Here is a 21318-nt window from a genome sequence, read left to right as displayed (position 1 = left end):
AAATGCCCTTTGACCTCATGTCTGAGTAACGGCCGTACCTGAGCTTGCTCTTCAGAGTGCTGACTTCGCGGTTCATCAGGTCAGCCGACTCCGTGGCATCTTCCAGGTCCCTCTGCAGCTTCCTGCGGTAAACGTTGGCCCTCGTCAGCTCCTCCTCCGTTTCCTCAAGCTGCCGCTTCAGTTGACGCATCCGGCTGTTCGCCTTGTCCACCTACAGAAAGAGAGACGTCGGTAAGAAATTATGTTTGTGGGTTTTTTTTTTTTTAAGTGTCACTGTTTAGAAAAGCGCTATTAAAGAATCATTAAAGGTATTGCCATTTTCAAATTTCCAAGAAAGGAACCGTCATTATGGACATCATCTGTGAGAAATAATGATTAAAATTACAAGAAACAAAAGCCTGGAATATATTGCACTTTTACACAACTTTCTTTTTTATCATTTGAATTTTTTAGAGGTACTAGTAGAAGTGAAAACCTGCCATTTGTTGATGCATTTACAGACTGAAAGAAATGCATCAATAAGAATCATCAGGGGGAAAAAAACAAAACAAAAAAACAGATTTTCCTACATTAACCGGTTGAGGGACGATTCACCAGCTCTGAGCGACTTTTACAAATTGAGTCGCAACTATAGATGAAGCTGCAAAAAAAAATTCAAATAAATGCACATTTTATCGTGAACAGGAAATCTGGAAGAACTTGCCTGGTCTTTGTATTGATCTGTGTTGCGTCGTTCATCATCAACCTGCAACATCACCTCCTTGAGTTTCTTCTCCGTCCTCCTGACCAGCCTGGAGGCCTGCTGACGCTCCCTGAAACACAAGGCATCCACCATGAAGGAGCAAAACATGTAAAAATAAAAATAAAAGCTGTTGAACTGCCACTCACTTGGACTCCACATCCAGCTGCTCCTCCAGCTGAGCGATCCTGGCCTCCAGTGAGGTGATGGAGGACTTGTACTTTGACTTGATGGTGACCTCAAGCTCCTGCAGCTTCAGCTTCAGCTCCTTGTTCTGGCGGTCAAGCTGGGAGCGAGTGCCCTCTAGCTGCTGGGAGTTGCTACGCTCCGAAGTCAGCTCTGTGGTCAGCTGATCGTTCTGAGGTCACAGACATGCAGGACAGATTTAAATTTAAAATATGAAGTAGTAGTAATGATGATTTTCCTCCATCTGGTGATCATACCTGCATCGACATTCTCTTCACACGCTCATTAACCATCTCGGTGTTCAGATGTTCTTCATCCAGTTCCTCCTCCAGCTGAGCGATGCGAGTTTCCAGCCTCCTCTTCTCATCCGTCAGCAAAGAACTGCCAGGAGAAAATTATTTTTAATCAAGCAGGTAGAGCACCCAAACATTTTACTCAAGTAAAAGGTACTCAAGATTTAAAAATCACGGTAAAAAAAAAGCAACTCAAGTACTGAGTATTATGTCAAATGGATGAAAAAAATATAAAGTCATGAGCAAATTTTGGTATTTTAATTAGTAAAAAGAAAATTTATATGAACTACAAAGTAATTCAAATGACGTTTTCAAAAAATGTTTTCAATATAGTTGTGTGTGTAATACTTTCAGTGGGTAGTGCATCCATACGTTTACACAATGGAGTATTAGAGCCATGCCAAGAAAATAAAATTATAAGAATAAAGTCAGTATTATGATAATAAAGTCATATTACAACAAACAAGCTTAATCTCATAATATGACTTTATTCTTGTAAATGTATATTTTTTTTGGTATGGCCCCAATACTCTATTGTAGGTTTAAATAACTTTTAATGACAATCTATACAGTTTACTGAATCATCACTTGATCTACAAATGGTACCAAAGGGTCACTAGATAGAAAATCAAAAAAAGTTGCTGTTAAAACAAAAAGTTTCACTTTATCTGTCTGGCACATTTTTGGTTAAAACATGTTTGTTCTTTCAGTGAAGTTACAGAAGTTTTACTCAAAGTAGCCATGACATATTTAGTGTGTTGTAGTAAAACTACTGCTAAAAATACAAATTTTCCAAAAGGTAAATGTAATTTGCCGTCACAGATCTCTGCTGTTAATGCCGACTAGTCAACATATAACCAATTTCCTGTTGTGAATATGTTGCAAAAAACAAAAGGTTAATTTAATAAAACCTGTGTCTGTGCGCTTACTTCTTTGTGTTGCTGCTGTTGATCTCATCCTGGAGTTCGTCCCTCTCAGTCTGAAGCTGCCTCTTTAGTCGGTCAGCAGTGGCCAGCTCCTGATGGAAACCAAACACACAAAAAATAAATATTTCATGCTGTACAAGCTGCTGGAGCAAACCAATACCAGCAGTGTGGCAGATTCTGTCAAAACTCAAGTTTTCTTTAATAAAACTCTACATTCCCACCCTAACTGCAAAGCTCAATATGCATCAAAGCTTGAGAAACTTTTATCTGGGGGGAAATTTAATGCATAAGAAACTTAAAACTGCTTTTTTACCAACTGTCCTATTTGTCAAATATCTGTTATTGGATCAAATTTCTTTGGATTTTTTTGTAAAGTGAACGTCTCGGTGAGATAAAACTTACTTTGCCACTAGATTGGATAGAAATTTGATGAAAACAATGCATGACATTGGAACGGCTCGGTGTACGCTTGCAATTTTTAGCAAGCGTATCACTAATTACATTTTTCCTGATCATGCAGTCTTAGTCGACCATTTAAAGCGCCTTCTGTAAACCATTTTGTCAAATAATTTTTAAAAATACAAACAAAAAATACAGAGTGCATCTTCTTATCTTGTATATTAAGGATTCATAGTTTAGCTTTGTTTAAAGCAATCCGTTTATAAATATCATGCTCACTTATTCCAGAAAAGCAAAACACAGATTTATCCTTTTAAAACAAGTAGTTTCTGTAAAACTATCCTATTGTGGAAAAAAATTATAAACTTAGCCAGTCTCTCTATATTTAAAGGACATATTTTACTTTAAAACATGCAGAAAACTTTTACATATTTTAAGCCAAAATGTCTTTGGATTATTAAGGAATCATCAACTTTAATCAACCTACTATAATTGTTCTGAAAAGTTCTTGAAATAAGATAATTGTACACAAATGCTTGATAATATTTTGTGTTTTTTCAGTTTTTGTCCTACTTTGTGTTCGACCACATAAAATCCGCCTCCTTGAGGTTGTAATCTGACTAGAATGTGAAAAAGCTCATGGATATGAATACTTTGTTAAATTGAGTTTAATTTTGAGGGAAGGATCGTCGTTTACCTCCTGGAAGCGCAGGGCGTCGGCCTCCATGGCCTTCAGCTTCCTCTCCGTCTCTTTGGTGTGGTTGACGGCCTCGTCTCTGGCCAGACGGAGTTCCTCCAACTCCCTCAGCAGATCTTTCATTTGGGTCTAAAAAGAACCATGTCAACACGCAAGCCAATCACACATCGTCAATTTATCCACTTCCGGCTCAGACATCGTCTACCTGGAGCTTCTTCAGCTGCTTCAGCGCGTCATCGCGTCCTTTGTTCGCCTGGTCGATCTGAGCTTCCAGGTCCGCCAGGTCCAGCTCGAGTTTCTTCTTGGTGGAGAGAGCCTGGGTGCGCTGCCTGCGTTCGTCCTCCAGCTCCAACTCCATCTCACGCACCTCGAAGAGCGAAACGGGTTTTAATCAAAACGCAAAGAATGAAGGGATAATTCAGCCGCTTGTTCCCAGTTTCAGCAGCAGATGAAACTGTAGGTACGAGATCCAAACTGGGCACAAATTAGAACCTGAAAAATTCAATTCAAGATGGCCGCCATTGCAGTCAAGGAAAGTTAATTTTTGCACTAAATTTGCCAATATTCATAACATCACACCACACATAATTAGATGCACAGAAAACATATTTGCTGATAATTTGTTTATTTTTTGTCAAGATGGCCACCATGGTTATAAATTATGTTTTCCACTAAAATTTCCAATTAGATGAATGTATTTGGTGGCAAATGATAAGCAACATAATTTGAACCATAGAAATCACATACATTTTCTTTATCTTGCGTTTTCTTTTTCTGGCAGACATTTTTCAAAATGGCCACCCTGGATATAATAGAGAATCTATGCTAGCACTAAAAAATGCAGTAGTTGCCACCAGTGGATCAGTAGCCAACAATTTGTTAACGATTCTTAGCTCTGCTAATGCTAAACAGAAAAATTTAGCATTAGCTAAACCACTTGGAAGCAAGTGCTAAACCACTGAATGCAAAACATTAACCATCTGTGTCACATCCTTCCAGTTGATGACTGGTGTGAGACTCAAACAGAAAAGTCTTTCTGATTTTGTGTCATTTACTTTAAAATCAAAATTAAATGCAACACAGTTCATCCAAGTCATGAAAATGGGTAACGTTCTACGACAATAACCGATTTAAAGGGCTCAAAATGGCAGCCATCTTGAAAAATGACAGTCATCCTGACATTCAAGTGTCTAATGGGAAATATGAAAAAAGATACGACTTGAAGGAAGAAGTTTATCTACATTTTAAAGCTGTTTACAGCTGAAATCTCACGGTTGTACCTGCTTGACGAGTTGCTTCCTCCTCTCTTCTCCCTGCTCGTCTCTGCCCTGCAGGTCTCGTTCAAACTGGGCCTTCATGGCCTGCATGTTGACCTCCAGACGCAGCTTGGCGTCCTCTGTGAGCTGCAGCTCGTCCTCCAGCTCCTCCACCTGAAGCTTCATCTCCGCCAGCTGCTGCTCCATGGCGCGTTTCGACTTCTCCAGCTCATGGACCTGCACATTGTTGCCAGTGAGCTCCAACCTCAATGAGAAACGTAGCTGCAAAAGTTTGCGGAAGCAGCAGAACTCACGTTCTTGCCCACATCGTCCTTAGAGGAGACCAGGTCCTCCATCTCGGCTTTCAGCAGCTTGTTGGCGCGGTCCAGCTCGTCCTTTAGGCCCGTCATGGTCTCAAGCTCGCGGGCCAGGTTGAGCGCGCGTGTCTCCTTCTCCCTGGCTTCAGCCTCGGCTTTGTCGCGCTCCTCTGCGTACTGAGTGGAGATGGCTTTCTCCTCTGCCAACATCTAAACAGCAAGAAGAATTGGGAGGATGTTTAAATTATTTTTTCAAACATGCATCATCCCTTTTTTATTCAACCTCCTTTATTCCGACGCCCAAAATAAAACCCAGTACAACCATTTTCAGAAATATCCTCAAAAGTCAATGTGTGACTTAGTCCTAGTACAAATCCAGCTGTTCTGTGGAGTGTCAAAGTTTTTTTATTATGGATGTTGTGTAAAATATGGTTTTCCCCATTCTTAAAATGCAACTAAGTTCCAAATCAACTGGGGGTTTTTGCTGTTAAACTGTTCAAATATGTTATTTAGGGTTAGTTACACTTTAAATGTTTTAGTTTCTGCTTTTCTACCTTTAGTTAAATTTACTTGAAGAGGTTTTTTTCTTCCAGCCAAACATAAATTTTGCTCCTAAAGCCTCACTCGATGCATTTACCTGGTCAAACTTCTTCTGCTTCTTCTCCAGGTTGGAGACGATCTGCCTCAGGTGGTCCTGGTCCACCAGCAGATCGTCCAGCTCCTGCTGCAGACGGGTCTTCGTCTTGTCCAGTTTGTCGTAGGCGGACGTCTTCTCCTCCAGCTGCTGAACGATGTTGTCCATCTCCCTCTGGAGCTTCTTGCGGCCTTCCTCAGCTCCCTCCAGCGAAACGGCCTCTTGTTCCACCTTCTTCTTCATCTCGGCCAGCTAAAGAATAAGAAAAAATGGTGACGAGTTTTAGGTCTTTTGTACAGAAGAGGATTAGGGTCAATAAAAAAGAAAAGACTTAAAATTCCAACTTTTGAGCTCAGAAAATTAAAGTCAAAATTCTGCAACAAAAAAGTCTACATATTCTGAGAAATTTTCCGGAGTATTTTGTTTCTAAAAAATAAAAAAAACACTTCTAAGCTCCAACAGCCAAAAATGTTAAATTTTTTTTGATTAAATTTTACATTTTCTAGAAAAAAAAACGGACATTTTCTGAGCTTGAAAAGTCAAACATTTTGAGTGAGCTCAGAAATTTAGAAGCTTTTTTCTATAAAATATGTAAAACTAATCTCCATTTCTGAACATTTTTGGCAGAAATGTACTTTTCTACCTACAATATACCACTGTAGAAAGAGGATTAGGGCAACCGAAAAAAATAAAAGCAAAAAAATTAAAAACTTTTCTGCAGAATTTTCTACAATCGGCCTGCTACGCCGTCGTATCTTCTGTACTTTTGATCAAGATCATGATTGAGCGGCTCTGTGGACAAACCTGGGTCTGCAGAGAGGTGACCTGCCTCTCCACGTTCTTCTTGCTCTCCTCCTCTTCCTCCAGCATCTCCCGCAGGTTATTCTGCTCGTCCTCCATCTGCTTCAGGCGGGAGGTGAGGGAGAGTTTCTGTCGGGTTTCCTCTTGGAGAAGCTCCTGGAGTTTAGAAAAGATCGCAAGTTCAGAAAACTGAAGATGGGTGAAACCTTCGAGTTTCTTTTACAAGGACTCTGCTGGCTTTAAATTTTCTAGACATAAGAGATAAACACATTTCCAATTTCAAACCAAGGGTAGAAACAAAAATACTAAATAATACCAACAGTACCATTTCCCCACAGCTTAATGATGCTTTAAATGAGAAGTTTTCAGGAACTCAGACAGTCGCCGTACCTGAGTGTCCTGCAGCTGAGACTCCACAGTAGAAAGGTCTTTGCTGGATTTGATGTTTTTGCCCTCAGCTGCACTCAGAAGCCCGTTGATGCTGTCCAGCTCAGTCTGCAAGACGTTAAAAATGTTAAATCACTTTTTCTGATGGGATTAATATAAAGATATTTCATATTTTCTTATCCAAAGAGGTATTGTGGTGGAAAATTTTATCTGGTAATATATTGTCCCATTCATAGCATAATGGTCCAAGTAATTATTTTTTACCAAAAGTGATTTTTGAAAAAAATAAAGAAATAATAAAACATAAAAAAACCAATTTAAAAAAATCATTTTAGGCAAAATAATTACTTGGGCCATAATTTTAGGAACGTGACAATATTCAACATCAAATTAATATAAAATCTGATAATATTTTCCACCACTGAACTCGTTACCAACTAAAATCAGAAGGTATGATGCAGCATTTATGCTAAATGAATGTAATAATTATTGAAAGGGAATAAAAGTAAAATTTAATGTTTCTTTACATAATTTGCAGCATTGTTTGTGTGTTTGCATGGGAAAGTTTGTGAACCTTTGGTTTAACCTACTTCTAGTAAATATCTCGCTCTTTTAACGGATCCATCTCAATCAGCTCATACCTGCATCTTGGTCATCTTATCAGCGAGCTCCTGCCTCTGTCGCTCACTTTCTCCAAATTTGATCTGCAGCTCCTGGACCTGCGCCTCAGCCTTCTTGCGTCGGTGTTCAGAGTCGCCTTTGCTTTGGGTCAGATTCTTCAGCTCGATCTGCAGCTCGTTCCACTCGCTCTCCAGGGCCTGCTTGGCTTTCTCCATCGACATCTTGTTCTGCAGACATGACTCAGATTACCGAGGTGTGTTTTAAAATGTTTGGCGGCAGCTTTCCTCCTTGTGCGGTTGTGATTCTTACCCTCTTGGCCTGGTCCAGTTGTTCGTTAAGCTCTTCAAACGCCTGGTTGTGTTTTTGCCTCATGTCGGCCATCTGCTGCTCGTGAGTCTTTGCTTCGTCCTCCAGAGTCTTCTTCAGCTGAGCGACTTCACTCTCACGCTTGGCCCTGAAGCAGGGGTCAAACTCATTTTCATTTTGGATTAAGATAATAAATGTTCTCAAGTGGCCAGTTGTGCCAAAATGTATACTGTAGATGTAAAACAAAAAAAGTCTAATCAATAAGTACTTCTCAAAATTAATTATGGAATATCATTTCATATTGATCAGTCTCGCCAAGATTTTATGTTGGTATGTGATATTTTTTACAATCAAAAATGCTGATTTTTTTGGTGCCAGTTTTGAAATTTTGCAAGATTTGCACTTTTATACGACTGTACATGTGTATCAAATACTGCCACCTGCAGGTGGGAGTTGGCAGTCACTTAAATTAATTGATTTTGACCAGCTTTGCAGAAAATTGGCAGTTAACTGACAATGATAGATTAGCTAAAAAAAATGCTGTGTGAAGCATCTTTTGATTTTATGGGAATTTCAAGTCGAAAAAAGTTGCAAGTTTTTTTGTTTTTTTTTTAATTGTCACATTAAAAACCATCACTATGTCATGCCAGCAAGCTATGAGACAAATCTGAAAAATGTTAAGCTGCTCTTAACATTTTTCAGATTTGAAAAAAATCTGAAAATCTTTTTCTGATAAATTTCCAGAAAAATTTTCTACTTTCTACTAATTTACTGCTTTCTAAACTACTTTCAGAATTTCCACAGACCACTACAGATCAGATCAGTCTGAAACAATTAATCAGAACCAGGCCTTCGCGCCATCAATCAGGCTTGTGTACGCACTGTGTGATTACCTGAGGTCCTCATGAACAGCCGTGGTGTCCAGCGTGTCCTCCAGCTCCGTCTTCAGCGCCTCCAGCTCCTCTCCCAGGTCCCGGCGCTGTTTCTCGGCCTTGGATCGGGCCTGCCGCTCCAGCTCGAGGTCCTCCTGCAGCTCGGAGATCTGCGCCTCCAGCTCCCTGATCTTCTTCTGGGCCGTGTTCTTCGCCGCAGCCTCCTCCTCGATTCTGGTGTTGCAATGACAAAGCAGGGTTAATTTAAAAAGCTGCAGATTTACGGTTTGCTGCAGTGAAAGTTTAGGGTTTTGTCCGACCTGGCTAAGGCAGCCAGGAGTTCCTCCTCCTTCTTCGCCAGCTGAGCCCGGAGCTCGGCGATCTGGGCCTGCAGGTCTGCGATCTGGTCATGGAGCTCAGTGGAGTCTCCCTCAAGCTTACGGCGGTTTTTCTCCAGGTCCTGGCGCATTTTTTCCTCTTTCCTCAAACGATCTGAACGTCATAAAAATAAAAAAAACTAAACGTCACTGAAAACATAAAGCAACTAACAATTTTTTTAAAAATCTCAAACTAGGAAGTGTAGTTAATTTAATAGTTGATTGATCTCTTGATCTTGTCAATTAATCATGATTAATTGACAAGGGCCAAGAGAGTTTTAAATCAAGAGATCAAAGTCCTTCCATATCAAAGAGCAAATTTAATCATATGCCAAATTTAAAAAATAAGTTGTAACATAATTTGTGTCAGCTGTGCTAAATACTGACTGAACAAACAAATGTGTGGTATTTACATTATTAAACTTGGACATATAAACTACTAGAACAAAGAGGGAACTCTTAGGTTGATGGAGAAAAGTTACAGATAAAAAAAAACCTTAATTGTTCATGAGCAGAGAGCTGATCACACAGAATACTCTGTGTTCTTAAAAGGAGATTAAAACTTCACTCCATTAAGTTTTAACTCACAATCCTCGACCTCAGCTTATTGGCATCATGTACCAGAGGTGTGACCAAGTCACTGTGTTGCAAGTCTCAAGTAAGTCTCAAGTCTCTGTCCTCAAGTCAAGTCAAGTCTCAAGTCAAGACAGGCAAAAGTCGAGTCAAGTCCCAAGTCAATGGCATGAAAGTCAAAGTCAAGTCCGAGTCTTTGAGCATTTTTTCAAGTCAAGTCTCAAGTCGTGATTTTAACGACTCGAGTCTGACTCGAGTCCAAGTCATGTGACTCGAGTCCCCACCTCTGTCATGTACCACCCTTTTCCCCATCATGTTGCAATTTTTCTGCATTATTCCAGCTGCTTTTCCGTCATCACGTCAGTAATTTTTGGTTGAGAAGTTGGCGCTGCTCCGTCATGTAGCGTTCGGCTAAATGAGCGCTAATAAGGTAATAACTTAAGGAGTTTATCGAGTGTTTATATTTAAAAAAAATAAATAAAATAAATCTCATAAAGTGCATTTTACACCTTACAACGGTCTCTGTCTTGACCATTCTCCTTTCCCGTTCTGATTTGGCCTCCATTTTTTCGCCTGTCTCAGCAAGCTCCGCTTAAGGATGAGCAGTGGCGCCCTCTGCTGGACGGCGACCAAACTACAACACTAAAAGAAGGTCTAACTGGACTTTATTAGTTAACCAACTGGAACTAATTTGAATCTAATAAACCATTAAACAAGAAAATCACTGAATTGTTTGCATCCCAACACTTGCCTTCTAAATCAGTGATCATGGTTTCGTGTTTATTCTTGAGCTTCTGCAAGCTTTTGGACTTCTCCTCCTCCTCAGCCAGATTGATGGTGAACTCAGAGATCCTCTCCTCGAGCAGTTTCTTTTCCTGAAGTTACAAGTAAAGAGGTCTCCATTATTCTGTGATTAAAGAAATCATTTTAACCGCCATGTTGCTGTGCGAGGAGACGTTTAGTCGGAAACCTTGTTGAGCTTGCCGTTCTGGTCGTCCAGCAGAATGATGTCTTCCTCCATTTTCTTCAGTTTGGCATCTGTGGTGACTTTCTCCATCTGAAGCTTCTGCCTGGCTGCCTCCTCCTCATCCAGCTGCTGCTCCAACTCCTGGATGAGCAAAATTAGCAGAAAGGTTAATGCTTAAATACACAAACGGTCAATATACGTGAATTAAAACAGGGACCATCAGACAAAAGGAAAAATAAAATTGAGAAAGCTTCCAAAATTAAGAGAAAAAGTATCCTAAACAATCATTTCATTTGTGACACACTTGGTTATGTTATGTTTTGTCTGTCTAAAATCCATTTTAACATTTACCTCCTTTTTGTTGTTCATTCTCTTATTCAGTTGGTTATTTGTTATTTGGTAGATCAATATTTGTTAGTTTTATATGCACTAATTGGTGAATTAAAAAAAATTGCTGCTGAAATAATTAATCATGATGAAACTATAGTCAATTTATTAATAGATCAATATTTAAGTGGAGTACTGTACAAATATATATATATATATATATATATATATATATATAGGATTAAATAAAAAAAATCCTTTGTAAATATGTTATATTCAGAACTTTAAGTGGTTTAGTTTTAGCTTCACCTGGTTCAAATTCTGTAAAAATAAAAATCTCCTGTTATGCACCTTTTGCCATCAAATTATTAATCAGTTGATCCAAAACAAACAGGTCAGATTTTCACATGCTGATAAATATTTTTTAGCTGTAGATGGATCTTTCGCTACTAATGATCAAGTTTACACTATAGGCAATAAAATGTTTTTATTTGAAAAAGGAACTATTATTTGCATAATTTAATGTACCTCTAATATTGCATAAAGACTAGAATTGATTCTCTGAATAACTAAAATAATTGTTAGCTGCAGCCCTACACATAAAGGTGTAGCATGCATTCTACAGTCGACTGACCGTGATGTTCTGCTGCATCTTCTTCTTCTCAGTTTGCATCTGCACGACCCTCTCCTCCTCTTCCTCCAGCCGGGACTCCATGTCGTGCAGGATCTCCTCCAGCTCCTGCTTCCTGATGGCCAGACGGGCTCTCATCTCTTCAGTCTCGGCGCACAGCTCTATCTCTGCCTGCAGCTGCTCCTGCAGGTCCTGCTTCTCTGCACTCAGCTGCACAGAGCCACGTCAGACAGTTTAATGCTCGCAGGCTCTTCTGAATTAAGAATAAACTTCAAGCTATTGCAAAGACTCACCCGTTTCTGCGTCTCCTCGAATTCTTTGAGCTGCTCCTCAACTTGGATTTGTTTCTCCTTCACCTTGAGCAGCTCCTCTTCCTTAGCCAGCATCTCCTCCTCCTGCCGAGACACTTGGAGCAGAGGCTTCACCTGGAGAGAAACATTTAAAACTTTAAAAACGGATAGTTTAAGCAATACAAGGTCATAAAAAGTTTCAGTATTTCACACTTTAAATGTCTAGAGTTTTAACACCCAAGTCCTGATCCTAACACATTTGTTCAGAGCAAAGTGAACTGTATACATTTCTCATCTTGCTTTTTGTCATCTTCCTAAAATAAACATCCAAGTCAGGGGTGTCCAACATATGGCTCGGGGGCCATTTGCAGCCCTCAGACCAATTTTGGGTGGTCATTGATTGCTATTCAAGGATAGTCTAAATTTGAAGTTTTTCACTGATGGCAGGCTGATAAAAAAAATACAATAAAAAAATGCAAAATGTAAGGTGGAACACAAAGTATTCATTCAATTGTTTTCAATTTAATGTAATTTATTGATGGCTACCAAAAACATCCAGTGACTTACTAAAATTCAGACGAAGAAACAAAGAAAGTCTCTGAAAAGACAAAAACACATCTAAAATTTGATCAATCTGGAAAATGTAGGATTTGCTTTGTTGTTTTCTTTTAAATTTGACAAATCTATAAGACACTTTTCTTTGTTCTCTACAATAACTTACAGAAATCAGATTGCTTTGATTATTTGATTAAAATATTGTGGGTTGAGTTTATCATTTACTTGGCAGGAAGAAAATTTGTTTTTGCACTTATAAAGAAAAATGGTCACAATTTTTTAGAGTAGTTTCAACTAGATATTTATGCCCCATGTTACAAAAAGTTTGGATACCCCTCCAACGCTAAAAGTTATTTTCACCAAGTGATTTTAGCTGATTAATAAATGAATAAATAAAATAAAATATATTGGACCTTTAAGAAAGTGAAGATGCGTTGGGTTTTTCTAATATGCCTCATTTTGGCTCCCACATTTATCTGACACCAATAAAAACTGAACTGCTTCATGATCAATTTCACTTATGGTTTCAGTTGTAAAGCTTTTGTTTCAATTTATTGTTTTTGGTGGTTGTTTTTAATTTTCTAAACAACCATCAACACTGGAACTGCAAGATATTTTAAACATTCAAAATAAGAGTTTGTTGATCTTTGAGAGAGCAAACCTGCATTATTCTACTCAAAAGGTCTCAAAACCAGCATCATCATTTATCGCAATAATTTCTGGGACAAGTCATCGTCTAGCAAAATTTGCTGCTCATTTTGGATGTTTGACGAACAATTTGAAAAGAGTTTTAAAAATGACTGTCATAAAACGGAAGCTGCGCTCCAGATTCCTGAAATGATCCAGATGTTTGGTGATGTGCTGGTTGAATTGCATTTGATGGTACCGAACCGTTTCCATCGATCTCACCTTGGTGAAAAGCCTCCACCACTGCCAGTTCCTGAGTTTGAGGTAAGCTGCACAGTTTCGCTGGATGACTTTCATGGCAGTCAGCTGCTGCTGTCGCTTAGCAAAGGCTCTGGGATTATAGGCGGAAACGTGAAGTTAATGTTCAGTAGAACGTTAGGAAGCAGAAGTATGTAAAGAATTACAGTTTAAATATCAATGTTTTCTTACTTTCGGGCTACATATCCTCTGCACCAGGCCTGGAAACTCATGATCACATCAGTGATCTTCATGTCTCTCTCCTCCTCCAGGTGGGCCAAGACTCCAGCTCGGAAGAACACTTTACTTTGGCCGATTCGGTACAGGTTGGGGTCCAGCTCCAAGGCTTTAATCTGTTTGGGTCAGGATGAATGAAGCATGAGCTAACTGATGACATTTTAATAAACCGCTGACATCTGCAGCTGGAAACATTACCATGAGCACACAGGCTTGCTTTCCATCCATGAAACCCTTTGGGATGGCATTTGGAGTCAGGATTTCATACCTGAAACACAAAAATAACCCGAGACATCATGCCAAACACAAGGAAGCCATTTCAGATGTGCATTTTGATAAATACTAGCAGATTTGATCAATTAGTACAATTTTTAAAGATTTAATTTTTGGAAAAAATCTTGTTTTGTTTTTTTGCACTCCTTGGGTTTTCATATGTCTAACTATACTAACTATCAGCAGCAGGACTTTGAAACACTTGAAAAAGCAACTATTTCTGTTTTTTAAAAAAAATAAATAAAAAAAAAACATGGACTGAGCTATTCACATCAGATCTCAATTTTTCCCCCTCATTAATGAGGACTTAAAATTTTACCAGAACGTCTTAATTTTATCTTTATTCTGACAATATGATTTTATTCTAGTAATATAAATTCTTAGTCTGGTCCAAATATGCCATATTGTCCAGTATTACACCCAATATGTCTCAGTAGGAGTGATTGAAATAAGTCATTTTTTGGAAATATTTTTTGTTTGTAATCTTTTTTGAGGAGGTAAAATGTAAAAAAAAAAAAAGAAAGAAAAAAAGATATTAAAATCAGATATAGTATGAAAAAAAGATTTTATTTTTAAGCTACATCAGACATTCCCAACCTAACCCTGTTTATACACCAAAACAATAAACGTGTCTAATTTAACAGAGTGATAAAGTCAAAATATTAAAGTAAATTTCCAAAGCATCACCTCTGTCTGAACTCCTGGAAGACGATCCGGTTGGGGAAGCCCTGTCTGCAGATACGAATTCCCTCCAAGACACCGTTACAACTCAGCTGATCCAGAACCAGGTGAGGGTCCAGTTTACCAGCCTGACAAAAAAATAAGAATCACAAATGGACTTGGATTTGTGCGTAATCATTAGTGCAACACCTGGAGAGTTGCCAAAGCAGCAACGTCGTACCTTCTTCTCGTGGTTAGGGATGATGCAGCGCACAAAGTTGGGGTTGGTGTTCCTGAGCGTGGTCATGAGGTTCCCCAGCTGCTCCTTGTACAGCTGGCCCACCGTGCGGAACATGCCTTTACGGGTCTTAAAGGGTCCCGAGTCGGACATTCCTGCAACCTTATCCAGGCCAACGATGCGGTCCACTGGAAAATCACAAGGACATGCAAAAATATAAATAAACGCAAAGTTTCACTTTTACACAAATAAAACATCTTTATTTTAAAGTTGTTAGTTACAAATTTAGCCATTTTTTCCGGAGTTATTGGAGAGATTAGGAACTCGTGAAGCACCAATCACTGTACAGTAACTGACATTGTTGTATCAAGTTGTTACCAATAAGAAAATTAGACTGCAGTTTCCCCCACCAACCTAATGGGGGCAGCACTGAGAGGTTTCAGCCCAAGTATTGCAGAGTTAACAAATTTACACAAAAATGTCAATTTGCACAGAAATAATGATTTGACCCTTAGGAACCAATTTACACATTTTATCTGCAAAAAAAACAAAAAAAAAAACGTTTTAGGGTTTAGTTAGTCTTTAGCTTCCACAAGAACACATTCTTTTGCATTTAGACTTATTTCCAAACAGTTCAATTTGTCTTTGCTGACTTGCAATGTGCAGCAAAAGGTAACTTTTGAAAAATTGACCAGTTAACATTTTCAGCAGTTAACACCAGAGTCCTTAAACTGAAAAGTCTGAAGTTCACTCAATGTGCAGCTTTTAAGTCAAAACAATGAGGCGTTTCGCTCAGCTTACCGTCTCTCCAGAGGTCGCCAATAAACTTGTCAGTGGACTGGTTCAGCAGGGTGGCCACACACTCATTCAGGGGGTCCATGTTCTTCATCAACCATTCGTTTGCCTTGTAATCCACCTGCAGAGAAAACATTTGGCGTTAAAGAAGAATCATCTTTATCCCTGCAGTCAGTTCCTGTCATTAGATTAATAAATCCTCACTGTGGGCGAGAAGTCATGAACCGTTACCAGAATATATAAAAAAAATAAAATAAATAAGGAACTACGAGGATACGGGATCGATCAAGTCTGTCAACCTCTGCAACTAAAAGATCAGGTACATGTCAGACTTGCTTTTCTGTTTGTACATGAGCTGCAAGGAGACCGATTATTCAACATCTAAAATAAAGATTTTGAAAAGAAATCAACTAAGGTGGTGATATAGTTCTTGAAGTCAAATAGGTCAAAGGTGACCTATTATGCTTCCTTGAATAGGTTAGGATAGGTCCATGAGCTAAACAAAATAGATTCATTACATTTTTGTCTTGGATAATTGGATTTCAGTCTGCTCAGTTGTGCCCATTTTGAAATCCTTCCAGAATGAGCCGTTTTAAGGCCTCTTATCACTTTAAATCTAAATAAGCTGCTGCTGGAAATGCCCCCAACTCAATGTTTACATTTGCAATTGGAAACAGATGTACTATTATACAGCCATACATCCTTGAAAAGCAGAAGTGGAGCCTTCTGCACAACCAACAAGAATGCAGGATGGTAAGTCGACAACTAAACACTTTTGTTTTCAAGCAGCCATTGTACAGCAGTAAGACTAGCTGACCAAATGTTCTGGAACACTGCTTGGTTGCTAGGTGACAGGGTGGCCTTCACTGAGGTCGCTAGGTAATGGTTTCAGTGCTCATCATTTGCGACCAAACTGTGAGGTTTTTGAAAGGACTAATTTTCCAGGCACTAAAAAACTTGTTTTCTTTAAACACTGGCTGTTTTTGGAAGGAGTTTAAACCGAAGTGGAAAAACAAAAACATGAAAAAAGTGAATTTTGCATATTAGGACCCTTTTACATTAGCCAATTAGATGAATCAATCTAATCTAAAAAGGTTTATTTTTAGGCTATTTGTCAAGTTTGCTCATCTTCAGATAAATATTTGGTGAAATAAGAACAAATGTATGATCAAACCTTTCCTGCGTAGTGAATGATGCAGAAATCTGCGTCATCTTTGAGTTTCTTGGGTTTAACGAACTTCGGATTGGTTCCCTGCTCCTGAGCCAGCTTCTCCACAAACGACTTGTCGGTGGCTTTAGGGAACCAGCACTCTTCGTCCAGCAGGGCCAGGACGCCTGGAGGACCATTCTGGGACAAAAACAGAGAGGAATCTTTGCCACAGCTACACAGGCTGTGGTTTCTACCGCTACACTGAAAGCATCTGTGCAGTTAGTTTGACTTCAGGCAGAAAAGTCATACAGGTTTTTCTATGAGGTCGATGCAAGGCTGCAGGTCCAGGCCGAAGTCGATGAAGCTCCACTCGATGCCCTCCCTCTGGTACTCCTCCTGCTCCAGGATGAACATGGTGTGGTTGAAGAGCTGCTGCAGCTTCTCGTTGGTGTAGTTGATGCAGAGCTGCTCGAAGGAGTTCAGCTGCAGGAAGGAGTTAAGTTGGTTAACTCAACTGGGCTGTAGGCTTATAGTGCAATAAGAAAATAATATTTTCCCCATACTTTGTGAAGACGGGTCAATATGAAATTGAACAGGATTCATCCTTTTAGGGCTGGGATGATTAATCAGATTAACAATTCAATTGTACAATCCAGTTAATTATTACGATGCGTTCACACCAAACATGTTGAAAGCATCAAAAACGCGTTAAGTTTGACGTGTGTGCACTGTGAATACAGACGCTTGACATTTTGCTCTACACCTCGTGTTTCATACGTCAGGCGCTGGTTTACAGTCAAGTCTATGTGAAGACACGTTGAGGGCGCGACAGACTCGCTCTAGTCATTTCCCATTGTCTTATTTGTCGGCCGCTCTTGACGCATCAAAACGTTTCAAGTGGCGCCGCTCTAGACATGTAAAACGCACCATGATGGGCCCTCGATGCATCTCTACTCTGAATGTAAACTAGATGCACCTGAAGCTCAAAACCCGTTTTGTTGTGAACACACAACACAATTTTGCAAATATTTTACCCAGAATTCCAAGTGGCATAGATTCAACATCACAGCCGTATATCTTTGAAAAGCAGAAGTGGAGCCTCCTGCACAAATAAGATTGCAGCAAGTGTTTTCTGGATGGTCAATCAATAAAATGTGTTACAAATGTCCTATTAAGCACCTTTTGCTGTCCAATTATTTATCGGTTAATAAAAAACAAAAAAAAAATTGGTCCTCCAACATGTTAATGCTGAGTTAAACAGAAATAACAGCTTTTCACTGGTTTATGTTAGAAGCATTTTCAGCTCCAGATGATCAAGTGTTCACTAAATAAATGCCATTTTAGGCAATAAAATTTTTTTATTTTAAAGACTATGTCAAATTTATTCATATAGAATAAATATGGCCCAGGCAGTCAAACAACTCCATGTTTAATCAGCATCCAAGTCAAAAGATCAGAGACTTCGACTGTTTACTCATTTTGCATGACCTTAATGTTGATTTACTTCAGTTATTTTTTTTTTTAATGTTGATTTACTTCAGTTAAATTTTTTTTAAATGTGCAGCCCATCTAGAGATCTGAAAGTTTGACATAATGGATTTTCATCTGTAACAGTTTAAAAATAATAGATTTAAATGCTCCGATTCCCTGCAGAGAGATTAACACAAATGATTCCTTTGTTATTGTGGCACAAAAATGAAGGCTGAAGTCTTTTCTCTGTTACATCGGCAAACAGGAGCTTCAGGGACTGACTCCTGGTGTTTCGGCTGTGGGGGAGCAACACCATCTCATTTGCAAATGTTTGTAGTTTGCATGTGAGGTGAGACCTGCATTACCGTTATTAAGCAAAACTTTATGATTATGTCTGGGAAGAATTAAGGGAGATCCAGTTTTTCGCCATGCGGAACAAAAACTGCCCAGTTGAAAATATTTACAGGTCATGAATATTCATCCTCCCAAAATCAAAGCATGTAAAAAGGTCAATGTTTTCCTTCAAAACCAACTAAGCACTCAGCATTTACTGATCAAGTAGTCTGGTTTTTATAGACAGCAATCTAAAAGGTTGAGTTTATTCAACTTAACTTATTGCTGTACTTAGTTAGGGTTGATTAATGTGATGCATCCAAATCTGCTTTTGAGTCAGAATAACGCATATTCATGTTACATTTCCTGTTAAATTAAACTGCAGAAATATTTTGCATTTTAATAAGATTTGTTAGTAAAAGTAATAGCGTAGCTCAAATTCTGTGAAAACTAAAAAAATATTCCATTAAGTAGCGTTTTAATATACTTGATTGATCAAGATAAAAGCAGATCAGCCCTAATAAGTTTTTAGCTCCTTTCCTAAAAATAATCAGGCATACAAAGGAATGCTATGCTGTTGCATGTAAGGTAAAAAGAAATTTGTAGGTTTTCTGCATTTATATTGTTAAATATAGAAAAATGTGCCAGTATTTTTAATCAGATAACCAATTAGTTGAAGGCTTAATTCATCCAGACAAACAAACAAAAAAGAAGTGTACTAGTCAGGTAATTACTTCAAAGATCTCAAATCCAGCGATGTCCAGGATGCCAATGAAGGACGCTCCCTGCCTCTTCGTCTTGTCCAGAGCCTTGTTGATCCTAATCACCAGCCAGCGGAACATCCTCTCATACGAAGCTTTGGCCAGCGCCTCAACGGCAAACTCTGCCTGCTCCTGGGTCTGGGCCTTCTGCACATAATCCCTACCAACCTGAAGACAAAACCATAAACCTTCGTCACAGAGAGGAGCCTCAACAACTCCGTCACGCCACAGGAAGCTGCAGTGCAGACCTTGATTCTGGGAGACAAGATGGCTCTGGTGAAGTCGGTCACGTTGATGCCCAGCAGGTGGCAGACTTTCTGGGCAGCTGGGAGGGAAACATGGCAGACATGCAGGATGAACTTTGACGGGAATAAAATGGATAAAACCTGGAGGAGGTTGAGGCGTACCGGTGTCGTCAGGCATGGACGCCTGGTCTGAGTGTCGCTCCTTCTTGAACATCATGTTCCCCAGCTGCAGCACGGCGGAAATCACCTTCAGCAGACCTGAGAGCAAAACAACCTGCTTGGTAATCAATAAAAAAAACATAAATTTATACATTCACATTAAGCAGAGGCGGGTAGTAAATAGTTACATCCGTTTGAAAATTATTTCACCTTTATTGTGCCAGAAATATGTAATTTTATTATGAACTAATTAACATATGAATGAATTTGACAAAATGTAATATGTTTTTTAGAATTTCACACCTGTTGACTACATGATGAGTTTGTTGTGTTTTGATGATGTAAATCACTTTATTTGGCACTTTTCCACAACAAGGCGGTTTAAATAAACTTGGACTCACTGAGTAAATGTTACTACTTGGGTAAAATCTCTAGACACGCAAATAATTCAGTGAAAAGCAAACATTTTAACCCTTTTATGAATTAATTATGATCCATTATGTCAGGATTTTTTCCCCAAAGTGTTTCTGATGGAAAAAAATGTAAAGGATTTTTTTGTCCCGATACAAAGTCATTATTTGGAAACTACATTAGTAGTTTTAGTCTTTAGGGGTTACGATGTCACAATATTTTTTACCTGCGAGAGAAGGAGGAGAGACTAATTACTCCCGAGTTGCTTTTTCGTCTGTCTGCCTTAATGGATTTAACAGAATGTTCTTGCACTTGCAGGGGATGGCCAGTAGTGGGCAGTGTATTGTATGATGAATTAGTGTCCCCTCAGTGGTCTGTGTGCATTTATAACATAAAAATCCACAAGAAACAAGAAAATGGCTGTTTGATAGCTGTCCACTAACCCTTTCAATTATTCATGAAAGGGTTAAATCATCACGAGACTGATACAAACTTTTTGTTTTTACACCAGTTTTGTTGTTATGTTATTTTCCATCTGCTGGATCTGCAAGTAATACTTTTACGCAAAGTTTAATATTGAAAATTGATTCGAAAAGGTGTTGCTTTTGTGTGAAGATGCCATTTTGTAATCGGTATTTGTCTTTAAAATGCTAGAATTTGCACATAACTCTGTATTTTACTGATTTCAAGACATCTTAAAAAATATGCAATCAGATTTTCTGATCAGTTTCTCAAACTTGAGCAGCTTTAACTCTTAATTTCTTGGGAAGCTACTTTTCACTTTCACTTGAAGAAAAGGAAAAACATTGAATTAGTGCTACTCGTACTACAGCAACATCTCTGGTTACTCTATCCTCCTCTGTAATAGAGTCAGAATCTGTCAGGTTAAAAGAAAAGACTTTCAAAGCTAACAACTTTACAGAAATGTCAGTGTAAAAAAAATAAATAAATAAAAAGTACCATTAATTTCCTCTTCAGGGATGCTCATGATGTTGAAGGCCTCCATGGTTTCGACGAACATTTCCTTGTCCGTCTGCCCTGGGACGGTCACGTTTCCGTTGGACAGGAAACGGTACTTGCTGTAATCCTCCAGACACAAATCAGCTGCAAAGGGAGCAGAGATAAACATCAGCTCATCTCATTTTCATTAAGTGAAGAAGGAATCGAGCGACTACATGCCTGGTCCAAAAACAAGACATGATTCACCTTCTACAGTTTTAAATCTGGAGATTTAGCCTTTTGAAAGTGCAGCACAGCTTGCATCGAAGGGTTGCGCCACACAATTTCCTGCCAGTTGCAGCATTATTTTAATACAAATACTTAAAGGGGACCTATTATGTAAAATTGCACATTTTTATGCTTCTTTTTTGGGTCTAAACAGCCCAGCTGTTTTTTTTTTGGCGTATGGAAAATGAACGTTTCAAAAACCTTCCACAGGGTCGTTACCTAGCAACCTCAGCCCACGTCCAATTGGAGTTCTAGCACATTTGGTCAGCTGGTTTTAAAAC

The 21318-nt window shown here is 38.9% G+C and overlaps 1 protein-coding gene across 3 annotated transcripts in view; it reads right to left on the bottom strand.

The window, feature by feature from the left end:
• The window catches only part of LOC103153185 (myosin-9-like), a 34538-nt gene that overhangs the window by 1330 nt on the left and 11890 nt on the right, over positions 1 to 21318 (bottom strand). For all 3 annotated transcript variants that reach the window (XM_007574001.2, XM_007574002.2, XM_016661765.1), the window contains 32 exons: positions 20771 to 20914; positions 19403 to 19498; positions 19244 to 19320; positions 18969 to 19163; positions 16741 to 16914; positions 16456 to 16629; positions 15288 to 15402; positions 14490 to 14674; positions 14276 to 14397; positions 13514 to 13583; positions 13271 to 13431; positions 13064 to 13172; positions 11603 to 11734; positions 11313 to 11519; positions 10355 to 10492; positions 10136 to 10259; positions 8755 to 8926; positions 8456 to 8668; positions 7566 to 7710; positions 7277 to 7483; positions 6639 to 6743; positions 6252 to 6404; positions 5451 to 5699; positions 4811 to 5023; positions 4521 to 4733; positions 3446 to 3607; positions 3241 to 3369; positions 2148 to 2236; positions 1183 to 1306; positions 889 to 1097; positions 704 to 812; positions 39 to 211 (listed from right to left, as the gene is read on the bottom strand). In XM_007574001.2, coding sequence (XP_007574063.1) covers positions 39 to 211; positions 704 to 812; positions 889 to 1097; positions 1183 to 1306; positions 2148 to 2236; positions 3241 to 3369; positions 3446 to 3607; positions 4521 to 4733; positions 4811 to 5023; positions 5451 to 5699; positions 6252 to 6404; positions 6639 to 6743; positions 7277 to 7483; positions 7566 to 7710; positions 8456 to 8668; positions 8755 to 8926; positions 10136 to 10259; positions 10355 to 10492; positions 11313 to 11519; positions 11603 to 11734; positions 13064 to 13172; positions 13271 to 13431; positions 13514 to 13583; positions 14276 to 14397; positions 14490 to 14674; positions 15288 to 15402; positions 16456 to 16629; positions 16741 to 16914; positions 18969 to 19163; positions 19244 to 19320; positions 19403 to 19498; positions 20771 to 20914 — 4888 coding nt within the window. The remainder of the gene's footprint in view (positions 1 to 38; positions 212 to 703; positions 813 to 888; positions 1098 to 1182; positions 1307 to 2147; positions 2237 to 3240; positions 3370 to 3445; positions 3608 to 4520; positions 4734 to 4810; positions 5024 to 5450; positions 5700 to 6251; positions 6405 to 6638; positions 6744 to 7276; positions 7484 to 7565; positions 7711 to 8455; positions 8669 to 8754; positions 8927 to 10135; positions 10260 to 10354; positions 10493 to 11312; positions 11520 to 11602; positions 11735 to 13063; positions 13173 to 13270; positions 13432 to 13513; positions 13584 to 14275; positions 14398 to 14489; positions 14675 to 15287; positions 15403 to 16455; positions 16630 to 16740; positions 16915 to 18968; positions 19164 to 19243; positions 19321 to 19402; positions 19499 to 20770; positions 20915 to 21318) is intronic.

The sequence above is a fragment of the Poecilia formosa genome, unplaced genomic scaffold (assembly GCF_000485575.1).
Source record: "Poecilia formosa unplaced genomic scaffold, Poecilia_formosa-5.1.2 Scaffold342, whole genome shotgun sequence".
Taxonomy (NCBI): Eukaryota; Metazoa; Chordata; class Actinopteri; order Cyprinodontiformes; family Poeciliidae; genus Poecilia; species Poecilia formosa.
Note: the sequence above shows the minus strand (reverse complement) of the source record. Positions and strands in the feature narration are given on the sequence as shown.